The 12,056-nt window shown below is 50.7% G+C and overlaps 1 protein-coding gene across 1 annotated transcript in view; it reads right to left on the bottom strand.

The window, feature by feature from the left end:
* cyfip1 (cytoplasmic FMR1 interacting protein 1) overlaps positions 1–12,056 on the bottom strand; it is a 36,253-nt gene that overhangs the window by 13,131 nt on the left and 11,066 nt on the right. The window contains exons 5-16 of the mRNA XM_079220975.1: positions 6,654–6,755; positions 6,382–6,563; positions 4,397–4,493; positions 3,775–3,903; positions 3,599–3,703; positions 3,163–3,254; positions 2,828–2,945; positions 2,577–2,699; positions 2,344–2,469; positions 2,097–2,263; positions 1,728–1,875; positions 767–920 (exon numbers count right to left, since the gene is read on the bottom strand). Coding sequence (XP_079077101.1) covers positions 767–920; positions 1,728–1,875; positions 2,097–2,263; positions 2,344–2,469; positions 2,577–2,699; positions 2,828–2,945; positions 3,163–3,254; positions 3,599–3,703; positions 3,775–3,903; positions 4,397–4,493; positions 6,382–6,563; positions 6,654–6,755 — 1,543 coding nt within the window. The remainder of the gene's footprint in view (positions 1–766; positions 921–1,727; positions 1,876–2,096; positions 2,264–2,343; positions 2,470–2,576; positions 2,700–2,827; positions 2,946–3,162; positions 3,255–3,598; positions 3,704–3,774; positions 3,904–4,396; positions 4,494–6,381; positions 6,564–6,653; positions 6,756–12,056) is intronic.

Here is a 12,056-nt window from a genome sequence, read left to right as displayed (position 1 = left end):
GTAATACTGGTAACTGCTTCTAAGCACTGAGGGGTTTCCTTCCAAGACAAAAAAGAAGCGGTTTATAAACTACAATGTGACTTTTACTCTTGTAGCTTTTTAAACATATGATACTGGTGAACTGACTCTTAGCTAGTGAGGGGAATCCCTCCAAGTAAAGAAAAAGACTCAGTTATGGTACTGTGTGTATAATAACTCTTGTTGAAATAAAATGTATACTCTCAAATAAGAGTGTAGAATTCTACTCAATGGGGACTCCCGTTTAATGGAATAAGATAACTTCCAGGTAACTTCCAGGTTAGACGAAGAAGGTAACATTGACCAGGGAAGACAATCCAGCACGATCCTGCCTTGTTTCCAGATCCAGACAAATGTAAGTAATTGTTTGGGTTGCACTGTGTGTAAAACGGTTCATCTTCCTTTCCTGTTAGAGGAAACAGTTCGGGGGAGACGTGGCTCAATAGTACAGGTAGGGAAACCGAACGAATGGGGTTTTTAACATCCGTCATTGTCTCTATAAATTGTAATCGAAAGCAAACTGAGAGGGAAACCTCAGGGTTCTAAAACGGGCCCTCCTTACACGGCTGGCGTAAGGAGTAGGCGCTCCCCCTAGGTTCTGACCAGGTCAGGGCCGAGCCTGTTACAAACCCATGACTTAAAGCATCAGTAGGTGATGAACCCATGACTAAAAGCGTCATTAGGTGATGAACCCATGACTTAAAGCATCAGTAGGTGATGAACCCATGACTTAAAGCATCCTCCTCACCACTGAAGTTCAGCAGGTGCGTGTAGAAGAAGGACTCGCGGTGGAACCTCTCGATGTCCAGGATGGTCGGACTCTCCAGTCCACTGCGCAGAGTCTTCTTAGAACCACTCTTATCCGCTATGAGGGACTCCAGCATCGTCCTCACCATGTAGAGCTGAGGAGGACAGGAGGACAGACAGGGGGACAGACAGGGGGACAGACAGGGGGACAGACAGGGGGACAGACAGACAGGAGGACAGACAGGGGGACAGACAGACAGGGGGACAGACAGGGGGACAGACAGGGGGACAGACAGGGGGACAGACAGGGGGACAGACAGGGGGACAGACAGGGGGACAGACAGGGGGACACAGCAGGTGAGTCAGTGAAATCCTCCAGCGTCCTGCAGGTTTGAGTCCTGAAACTCTTCTTAGTCTGAAGAGAAGTTCATCACACGTTCTCTAGATAGTGATGTCATGATGTCATGATAATGCTCAGTTGACCTCTACCCGTTCTCTGACCTCTATGTGTTGATCCAGGAGATAAACAGGTTCTGCACCTGGAGGACAGATGAGCTGTTGGCGCTAATCTGATGAATCTGTGTTTATGCAACGAAGAGACGCTAATACAGTAACTAAAGAATGACGTCACATGAAGCACAGATGTGTTCAGCTCCGTCAGGTATGGATTAAATAAGGATAAAGGCTAATTAATAGAAAAATAGGCTCATATTAAAGTGGACTTTCATCCGACGTGATTATCAGAATTCTACTTTCTGGCCGGTCCTTGAACACATTGTGTGTGACGACCGCTTCCGTCAGGAGAAATGACTTCATTCACCAAAAATAAACATTAGCTCGAACCAAATACTGTAAAAAATAAATAATAATACTAATAATAATTCTGTCCTTCCAGGAAGTCATGATTGAGTCAGCTGAGACCCACCCGTTTGTAGAACCCACCTGTGAGCTAGAGAACCCACCTGTGTGCTGGAGGGTCCCACCGCTCGGCGAGGGACTTTGATATCGAAGCCTCCCTTTGGATCTTTCTCTCCACGCAGCGCCGGGTCGTTGTGCGGCTCTCGACCCGCCTCCCAGTCACACACCGTCTTCCTGATGGCCTGCAAGACGCTGCAGAGGGAAGAGGGAGGAAGAGGGCAACGAGGGAGGACTTTATAAACTGACTTTGTTGTTGTAAACATAACTGTTGTTGCAGTTGGTTTACAACTTCACACTAGATGTCCCTAAATCTAACACAAATGAAATCGAACACGCTGTCCCTTTAAGAGATGGAATAGTTCACACACCCCGCCCCCCTCATTGGGCGACGCCCCCCACAGCCCGGCCCCTACCTCTGGATCACGTTCTTCTTCTTCTTGATGGCCTGCCTCAGCGGGTCGCGCAGCGTCACCTGAGCGAAGTCCTGCAGGGCGGAGTAGATGGTGTGCCGGATGGCGTGGTTGAACACGCTCTCCATGCGGCCCATCAGCACCTGCAGACCCTTGATCATCGCCATCACCTGCAGGCGGAGCCGCGGTTAGCCAGACGGCAACAGAGGAGGAGGAAGAGGAGGAGGAAGAGGAGGATGTCGTCACTCACCTCCACCAGGGCAAACTTCTCCTCGCAGGTGTAGTTGTACCTGGTGGCCCTCTCGTACTCCTCGGCGTTGTCGGGACACTCCTTGTTGGAGTATTTGTCGGTCGGGTGGACCAGCTTCCAGGAGTACTGGAGGAGAACAGACATCAAGGCTCTAGAATCTAGATCATGGATCATGCTGAGGCCTAAAGCGGAGTCCGTCTGCCAGAAGGTAACCGTGGTAACCGCGTTCTCACCACTTCCATGACGTGGGCGCTCCACTGGGACAGCAGCTGGATGCCCTGCAGGGACAAGTCGAACAGCTTCCGGTACTCAGAGTCCGTCTTCTGGGCCTCCTGGCGGCCCGACCCGGTCACCACCTGGAGCACGACCACGGGGAAACACAGCAACGCTCTTTACCTTGATGACAGACACACCTGATCTCTCCCCCTCTCCCTCTCCCTCTCCCTCTCTCTCTCTCTCTCAGAAGCCACACCCCCTCACTCACCTCACTGTTGCTGTAGCGAGCGAGCTCAGAGATGAAGCGCATGTGATCGTCACGGATCTGAAGCATCTGCTCACAGATGTTGTACTGAGGACTGCTGGAGATAGACGTACAGGTCCACCTGAGGAGGAGGAGGAGGAGGAAGAGGAGGAGGAGGAGGAGGAGGAGGAGGAAGAGGAGAAGGAGGAAGAGGAGAAGGAGGAGAGAGGAAGACCAACAAGAGAGAGAAGAAGAAAAAACACAGTTGGAGGAGGAGAACAACAACGTCCGTCTGTAGGTGCGTGAGAGAGTGTGTGTGTGAGTGTGTGTGAGTGTGAATGTGTGTGTGTGTCCCTCACCTGGACTTGTTCTCCTCAAAGTGAGCGCTGGTCTTGATGTAGCGTGACAACTCGATCTGCATGTCTCCGAACAGAGGGACCACCTGCAGCTGCTGCAGCCGCACAACACACACACACACACACACACACACACACACACACACACACACACACACACACACACACACACACACACACACACACACACACCGATGATGATCGTCTCGGATCAATTAGTAAGTTAAAATTTAAATTGTGGAAAATCTCTTTTACTTTCTTGTTGACATTTATCTGCAAACAAACCGACAATTCAAACGATAAAAAATAATAATGGATCCAAACGTGGCTGTGGACTGGATGACACAGACAGTTTCTGTTGAATTGTTAAACCCGTGTGGTGAATGAATACGTGATGAAATAAGTTCAGCGTCTCTGTGACTTCACCAGCGTCCCATACCTTGAAGAACTTGTCTATCTTGGTCAGGTTGATCCTCTTCTTGGCATCCAGCTTGTAGATGTTGCTGCTGTTTCCGTCCATGAGGTACAAGCCGAAGCCCATCACCTGGGAGGGGGAACATGTATTTATATGTATTTATATATACATGAATATATAATACATGAGCCTCGCCGCACCTTGAGCAGCGTGTGCTTCTCGTTGGGCGTGAGGTACATCTTGTCGTCGTAGTATTCCACACACAGGTTGACGATGTCGGCCAGCAGCTCCTCGTATCCGTTGATCACCTCCAGCTGCTGCTGCAGGGACTGAAGAGGAAGTTTATATTATTATTATAGTCACGTTTCAATCATTCTCTCTTCATGTTTTCTATGCAGGGTTCATACACATCCTGACCAATGATTTCATGACTTTAACCCAAATGTCATGACAAACATTTAGTGAAGTCTGGGTGTAAACAGTAAAAAGTGAGTAAATGTAGTATTTAAACTAACAATGAGAACACAAAGCATACAGTAAACCTTAAATGAAACTCAGCGTAAATGAACGACATGAACACATGAATATAACACATTTACATGAACACATGAATATAACACATTTACATGACTTTTACTAAACCTTTGGGGTTTTATTTTTTTCAAGGACTTTTCCAGACCTGGAAATAACCATTTTAAAACTCCATGACCGTTCCAGGTTCTCCATGACCGTGTGAACCCTGTATATTGTATGTTTTGCCTGAAACGAGCTCCAGAGAGAAGCAGCTGAGATCTTAAATGCATCCTGAGGAGCAGAACCAACCTGAGTGATCTTGTTGTGGTTTGCCAGGAACATGGACAAGTTCTGAGACTCCTGGATGGACGACGGCTCCGACATCTTCCTGAGGAACTGAGCGGCTCTGAAGACCAAGAAGAGCAACGCTCAATAACCACAGAGGAATGTAGGAATGTGTTTATCATATTAGACTTGTGTTCTTAGGTTTTACTCTCAACACACGGCACATATTATAATAATATTAATAATGTAAAGTTATGTAACTTAAAACTCACCTGGGATAAAACTATTGCTTTTATTTATGTTTCTGTCCGTAAGTCATAAACACAGGAGAGAAAACTATTTGTAAAACATAAACTTAGCGGAACTAGCAGGCTAGCTAGCTAGCTAGCCTGCTAGTTCCGCTAAGTTTATGTTTTACAAATAGTACTAGCTATTTGTACTAGGTGACGTCAGGTGAAGCTTAGTTTATATCAGTGAAGCGTCATTAAAGGGTATTGTAATGTCTGAGGATTTAACAAAGAAGGACTTTTACTTTTTATCTGTTTCATAAACAGGAAGTGTTAAAAATCTCCATATGAGTAAATATTTATCAACCAAATCTAATATTTTACAGGATATTCAACCTTAGTTTCTTTATAACACATGTAATACTTGACTTGTTTAAAGGTGATAAAGTAGTCTATGAATATGAGATATGAGTTTATAATTATAATCCTCTCTATAGTGGAGGTTGGTTCATGGAGCTTAGTGGTTACTCCCTCAGTCTTGTTCACATCTCTGAGTTACTCTCCTCGTCTTCTTTCACAGAATCGTGCAGCTCAGAGAGCAGAGAGGATGAAAGCTGGCCACCATCTGCAGAGGCTCGAGCGCCAAGTGGGAGTATAAACAAAGCTTAAGCCGATGGGTCAGAGACGGGACTCGAGCCTTTGAGACTCTTCCTTCAGTCCAACATGTGCTCATACTCAGAGTGAAGACCGTGAATCTGCTGAGAACTCAGTGAAGATAATGCGTGCTGCTGCCCTCTAGTGGCTGCTGTGTGAATGCGTGATGCTGCCCTCTAGTGGCTGTGTGTGAATGCGTGATGCTGCCCTCTAGTGGCTGTGTGTGAATGCGTGACGCTGCCCTCTAGTGGCTGTGTGTGAATGCGTGCTGCTGCCCTCTAGTGGCTGCTGTGTGAATGCGTGACGCTGCCCTCTAGTGGCTGCTGTGTGAATGCGTGATGCTGCCCTCTAGTGGCTGTGTGAGTGTGTGACGCTGCCCTCTAGTGGCTGCTGTGTGAATGCGTGATGCTGCCCTCTAGTGGCTGTGTGAGTGTGGGACGCTGCCCTCTAGTGGCTGCTGTGTGAATGCGTGACGCTGCCCTCTAGTGGCTGTGTGATGCTGCCCTCTAGTGGCTGCTGTGTGAATGCGTGCTGCTGCCCTCTAGTGGCTGCTGTGTGAATGCGTGCTGCTGCCCTCTAGTGGCTGTGTGTGAATGCGTGACGCTGCCCTCTAGTGGCTGTGTGTGAATGCGTGCTGCTGCCCTCTAGTGGCTGCTGTGTGAATGCGTGACGCTGCCCTCTAGTGGCTGCTGTGTGAATGCGTGATGCTGCCCTCTAGTGGCTGTGTGAGTGTGTGACGCTGCCCTCTAGTGGCTGCTGTGTGAATGCGTGATGCTGCCCTCTAGTGGCTGTGTGAGTGTGTGACGCTGCCCTCTAGTGGCTGCTGTGTGAATGCGTGACGCTGCCCTCTAGTGGCTGTGTGATGCTGCCCTCTAGTGGCTGCTGTGTGAATGCGTGATGCTGCCCTCTAGTGGCTGTGTGATGCTGCCCTCTGGTGGCTGCTGTGTGAATGCGTGACGCTGCCCTCTAGTGGCTGTGTGATGCTGCCCTCTAGTGGCTGCTGTGTGAATGCGTGATGCTGCCCTCTAGTGGCTGCTGTGTGAATGCGTGACGCTGCCCTCTAGTGGCTGCTGTGTGAATGTGTGATGCTGCTGTGTGAGGGCGTGTGGGTTAGCATGCCCTGGGTACCGTTTGTAGGCGGAGTGGTCGTTCTTCACGCTGCACTTCATGTTCTTCAGCTCGTCCAGCACGGCGAACATGTTGATGAACTTCCCCAGGGTCAGCAGGTACGCCTCGGACACAAAGTCCTTCCTGCGCTCCGTGTGGCAGAGACGCCGGACCTCTCCGCAGAACCGGTCGATCGCCGTTCTCTGGAGGAGGAGAAGGAGGAAGAGGAGGAGGAGGAGGTTAGGTTTCTGTGACTCAGCCAGAACAAACCGTTGGAGCTGAGCGTGAATCACCTGGAAGTACATGAAGTTCATCAGCTTGGTGACTTCTGGCTCCAGAACCTCCACCGTCTTCTCATAGATCTCCACTCTGTTGGGCTGCTCGTTGCACTTCACCTGAGGACGTGGGGGAGGAAGGGTAGGGAGGAAGGGTAGAGTCAGTGGTTACCTGTGGTGTCAGTGGTTACCTGTAGTGTCAGTGGTTCGTGTCAGTGGTTGCCTGTGGTGTCAGTGGTTGCCTGTGGTGTCAGTGGTTACCTGTAGTGTCAGTGGTTACCTGTGGTGTCAGTGGTTGCCTGTAGTGTCAGTGGTTCGTGTCAGTGGTTGCCTGTAGTGTCAGTGGCTACCTGTAGTGTCAGTGGTTACCTGTAGTGTCAGTGGTTTGTGTCAGTAGCTACCTGTAGTGTCAGTGGTTACCTGTAGTGTCAGTGGTTCGTGTCAGTGGTTGCCTGTGGTGTCAGTGGCTACCTGTAGTGTCAGTGGTTATCTGTGGTGTCAGTGGTTAGTGTCAGTGGTTGCCTGTGGTGTCAGTGGTTGCCTGTGGTGTCAGTGGTTACCTGTAGTGTCAGTGGTTACCTGTGGTGTCAGTGGTTACCTGTAGTGTCAGTGGTTGCCTGTTGTGTCAGTGGCTACCTGTAGTGTCAGTGGTTCGTGTCAGTGGTTGCCTGTTGTGTCAGTGGCTACCTGTAGTGTCAGTGGTTACCTGTAGTGTCAGTGGTTACCTGTAGTGTCAGTGGTTAGTGTCAGTGGTTGCCTGTGGTGTCAGTGGTTGCCTGTGGTGTCAGTGGTTGCCTGTGGTGTCAGTGGTTAGTGTCAGTGGTTACCTGTGGTGTCAGTGGTTGCCTGTGGTGTCAGTGGTTGCCTGTGGTGTCAGTGGTTAGTGTCAGTGGTTACCTGTAGTGTCAGTGGCTACCTGTGGTGTCAGTGGTTAGTGTCAGTGGTTGCCTGTGGTGTCAGTGGGTACCTGTGGTGTCAGTGGTTGCCTGTGGTGTCAGTGATTACCTGTGGTGTCAGTGGTTGCCTGTAGTGTCAGTGGTTACCTGTAGTGTCAGTGGCTACCTGTAGTGTCAGTGGTTACCTGTAATGTCAGTGGTTCGTGTCAGTGGTTGCCTGTTGTGTCAGTGGCTACCTGTAGTGTCAGTGGTTACCTGTAGTGTCAGTGGTTTGTGTCAGTAGCTACCTGTAGTGTCAGTGGTTACCTGTAGTGTCAGTGGTTAGTGTCAGTGGTTACCTGTGGTGTCAGTGGTTGCCTGTGGTGTCAGTGGTTGCCTGTGGTGTCAGTGGTTAGTGTCAGTGGTTACCTGTGGTGTCAGTGGTTACCTGTAGTGTCAGTGGTTACCTGTGGTGTCAGTGGTTAGTGTCAGTGGTTGCCTGTGGTGTCAGTGGTTAGTGTCAGTGGTTGCCTATGGTGTCAGTGGTTGCCTGTGGTGTCAGTGGTTACCTGTGGTGTCAGTGGTTACCTGTAGTGTCAGTGGTTATCTGTGGTGTCAGTGGTTAGTGTCAGTGGTTGCCTATGGTGTCAGTGGTTGCCTGTGGTGTCAGTGGTTACCTGTAGTGTCAGTGGTTACCTGTAGTGTCAGTGGTTCGTGTCAGTGGTTGCCTGTTGTGTCAGTGGCTACCTGTAGTGTCAGTGGTTACCTGTGGTGTCAGTGGTTAGTGTCAGTGGTTACCTGTGGTGTCAGTGGTTGCCTGTGGTGTCAGTGGTTGCCTGTGGTGTCAGTGGTTAGTGTCAGTGGTTACCTGTGGTGTCAGTGGTTACCTGTAGTGTCAGTGGTTACCTGTGGTGTCAGTGGTTAGTGTCAGTAGTTGCCTGTGGTGTCAGTGGTTGCCTGTGGTGTCAGTGGTTAGTGTCAGTGGTTACCTGTGGTGTCAGTGGTTAGTGTCAGTGGTTGCCTGTGGTGTCAGTGGTTGCCTGTGGTGTCAGTGGTTAGTGTCAGTGGTTGCCTGTGGTGTCAGTGGTTACCTGTAGTGTCAGTGGTTGCCTGTAGTGTCAGTGGTTAGTGTCAGTGGTTACCTGTGGTGTCAGTGGTTAGTGTCAGTGGTTGCCTGTGGTGTCAGTGGCTACCTGTAGTGTCAGTGGTTGCCTGTAGTGTCAGTGGTTACCTGTGGTGTCAGTGGTTAGTGTCAGTGGTTGCCTGTGGTGTCAGTGGTTGCCTGTGGTGTCAGTGGTTGCCTGTAGTGTCAGTGGTTGCCTGTGGTGTCAGTGGTTGCCTGTGGTGTCAGTGGTTGCCTGTGGTGTCAGTGGTTAGTGTCAGTGGTTGCCTGTGGTGTCAGTGGTTGCCTGTGGTGTCAGTGGTTAGTGTCAGTAGTTGCCTGTGGTGTGGTTGCCTGTGGTGTCAGTGGTTAGTGTCAGTGGTTACCTGTGGTGTCAGTGGTTAGTGTCAGTAGTTGCCTGTGGTGTCAGTGGTTGCCTGTGGTGTCAGTGGTTAGTGTCAGTGGTTACCTGTGGTGTCAGTGGTTAGTGTCAGTGGTTACCTGTGGTGTCAGTGGTTACCTGTGGTGTCAGTGGTTGCCTGTAGTGTCAGTGGTTAGTGTCAGTGGTTGCCTGTGGTGTCAGTGGTTAGTGTCAGTGGTTAGTGTCAGTGGTTGCCTGTGGTGTCAGTGGTTGCCTGTAGTGTCAGTGGTTGCCTGTGGTGTCAGTGGTTAGTGTCAGTGGTTAGTGTCAGTGGTTGCCTGTGGTGTCAGTGGTTGCCTGTAGTGTCAGTGGTTACCTGTGGTGTCAGTGGTTAGTGTCAGTGGTTGCCTGTGGTGTCAGTGGTTAGTGTCAGTGGTTGCCTGTGGTGTCAGTGGTTGCCTGTAGTGTCAGTGGTTGCCTGTGGTGTCAGTGGTTGCCTGTAGTGTCAGTGGTTGCCTGTGGTGTCAGTGGTTGCCTGTGGTGTCAGTGGTTAGTGTCAGTGGTTGCCTGTGGTGTCAGTGGTTGCCTGCGGTGTCAGTGGTTGCCTGTGGTGTCAGTGGTTAGTGTCAGTGGTTAGTGTCAGTGGTTAGTGTCAGTGGTTGCCTGTGGTGTCAGTGGTTGCCTGTAGTGTCAGTGGTTGCCTGTGGTGTCAGTGGTTAGTGTCAGTGGTTAGTGTCAGTGGTTGCCTGTGGTGTCAGTGGTTGCCTGTAGTGTCAGTGGTTACCTGTGGTGTCAGTGGTTAGTGTCAGTGGTTGCCTGTGGTGTCAGTGGTTAGTGTCAGTGGTTGCCTGTGGTGTCAGTGGTTGCCTGTAGTGTCAGTGGTTGCCTGTGGTGTCAGTGGTTGCCTGTAGTGTCAGTGGTTGCCTGTGGTGTCAGTGGTTGCCTGTGGTGTCAGTGGTTAGTGTCAGTGGTTGCCTGTGGTGTCAGTGGTTGCCTGTGGTGTCAGTGGTTGCCTGTGGTGTCAGTGGTTGCCTGTGGTGTCAGTGGTTAGTGTCAGTGGTTAGTGTCAGTGGTTGCCTGTGGTGTCAGTGGTTAGTGTCAGTGGTTAGTGTCAGTGGTTGCCTGTGGTGTCAGTGGTTGCCTGTAGTGTCAGTGGTTACCTGTGGTGTCAGTGGTTAGTGTCAGTGGTTGCCTGTGGTGTCAGTGGTTAGTGTCAGTGGTTGCCTGTGGTGTCAGTGGTTGCCTGTAGTGTCAGTGGTTGCCTGTGGTGTCAGTGGTTAGTGTCAGTGGTTGCCTGTGGTGTCAGTGGTTGCCTGTAGTGTCAGTGGTTGCCTGTGGTGTCAGTGGTTGCCTGTAGTGTCAGTGGTTGCCTGTGGTGTCAGTGGTTGCCTGTGGTGTCAGTGGTTAGTGTCAGTGGTTAGTGTCAGTGGTTGCCTGTGGTGTCAGTGGTTGCCTGTAGTGTCAGTGGTTGCCTGTGGTGTCAGTGGTTAGTGTCAGTGGTTAGTGTCAGTGGTTGCCTGTGGTGTCAGTGGTTGCCTGTAGTGTCAGTGGTTACCTGTGGTGTCAGTGGTTAGTGTCAGTGGTTGCCTGTGGTGTCAGTGGTTAGTGTCAGTGGTCGCCTGTGGTGTCAGTGGTTGCCTGTAGTGTCAGTGGTTGCCTGTGGTGTCAGTGGTTGCCTGTAGTGTCAGTGGTTGCCTGTGGTGTCAGTGGTTGCCTGTGGTGTCAGTGGTTAGTGTCAGTGGTTGCCTGTGGTGTCAGTGGTTGCCTGCGGTGTCAGTGGTTGCCTGTGGTGTCAGTGGTTAGTGTCAGTGGTTAGTGTCAGTGGTTGCCTGTGGTGTCAGTGGTTGCCTGTAGTGTCAGTGGTTGCCTGTGGTGTCAGTGGTTAGTGTCAGTGGTTAGTGTCAGTGGTTGCCTGTGGTGTCAGTGGTTGCCTGTAGTGTCAGTGGTTACCTGTGGTGTCAGTGGTTAGTGTCAGTGGTTGCCTGTGGTGTCAGTGGTTAGTGTCAGTGGTTGCCTGTGGTGTCAGTGGTTGCCTGTAGTGTCAGTGGTTGCCTGTGGTGTCAGTGGTTGCCTGTAGTGTCAGTGGTTGCCTGTGGTGTCAGTGGTTGCCTGTGGTGTCAGTGGTTAGTGTCAGTGGTTGCCTGTGGTGTCAGTGGTTGCCTGTGGTGTCAGTGGTTGCCTGTGGTGTCAGTGGTTGCCTGTGGTGTCAGTGGTTAGTGTCAGTGGTTAGTGTCAGTGGTTGCCTGTGGTGTCAGTGGTTGCCTGTGGTGTCAGTGGTTAGTGTCAGTGGTTGCCTGTGGTGTCAGTGGTTGCCTGTAGTGTCAGTGGTTACCTGTGGTGTCAGTGGTTAGTGTCAGTGGTTGCCTGTGGTGTCAGTGGTTAGTGTCAGTGGTTGCCTGTGGTGTCAGTGGTTGCCTGTAGTGTCAGTGGTTGCCTGTGGTGTCAGTGGTTACCTGTGGTGTCAGTGGTTACCTGTAGTGTCAGTGGTTACCTGTAGTGTCAGTGGTTAGTGTCAGTGGTTGCCTGTGGTGTCAGTGGTTAGTGTCAGTGGTTGCCTGTGGTGTCAGTGGTTACCTGTAGTGTCAGTGGTTGCCTGTAGTGTCAGTGGTTGCCTGTGGTGTCAGTGGTTAGTGTCAGTGGTTACCTGTGGTGTCAGTGGTTAGTGTCAGTGGTTGCCTGTGGTGTCAGTGGTTACCTGTAGTGTCAGTGGTTGCCTGTAGTGTCAGTGGTTGCCTGTGGTGTCAGTGGTTACCTGTGGTGTCAGTGGTTGCCTGTAGTGTCAGTGGTTGCCTGTAGTGTCAGTGGTTAGTGTCAGTGGTTACCTGTGGTGTCAGTGGTTACCTGTGGTGTCAGTGGTTACCTGTAGTGTCAGTGGTTACCTGTAGTGTCAGTGGTTAGTGTCAGTGGTTGCCTGTGGTGTCAGTGGTTACCTGTAGTGTCAGTGGTTAGTGTCAGTGGTTGCCTGTGATGTCAGTGGTTACCTGTAGTGTCAGTGGTTGCCTGTAGTGTCAGTGGTTACCTGTGGTGTCAGTGGTTAGTGTCAGTGGTTACCTGTGGTGTCAGTGGTCACCTGTAGTGTCAGT

Source organism: Taurulus bubalis, assembly GCF_910589615.1.
Source record: "Taurulus bubalis genome assembly, chromosome: 7".
NCBI classification, from domain to species: Eukaryota; Metazoa; Chordata; class Actinopteri; order Perciformes; family Cottidae; genus Taurulus; species Taurulus bubalis.
Note: the sequence above shows the minus strand (reverse complement) of the source record. Positions and strands in the feature narration are given on the sequence as shown.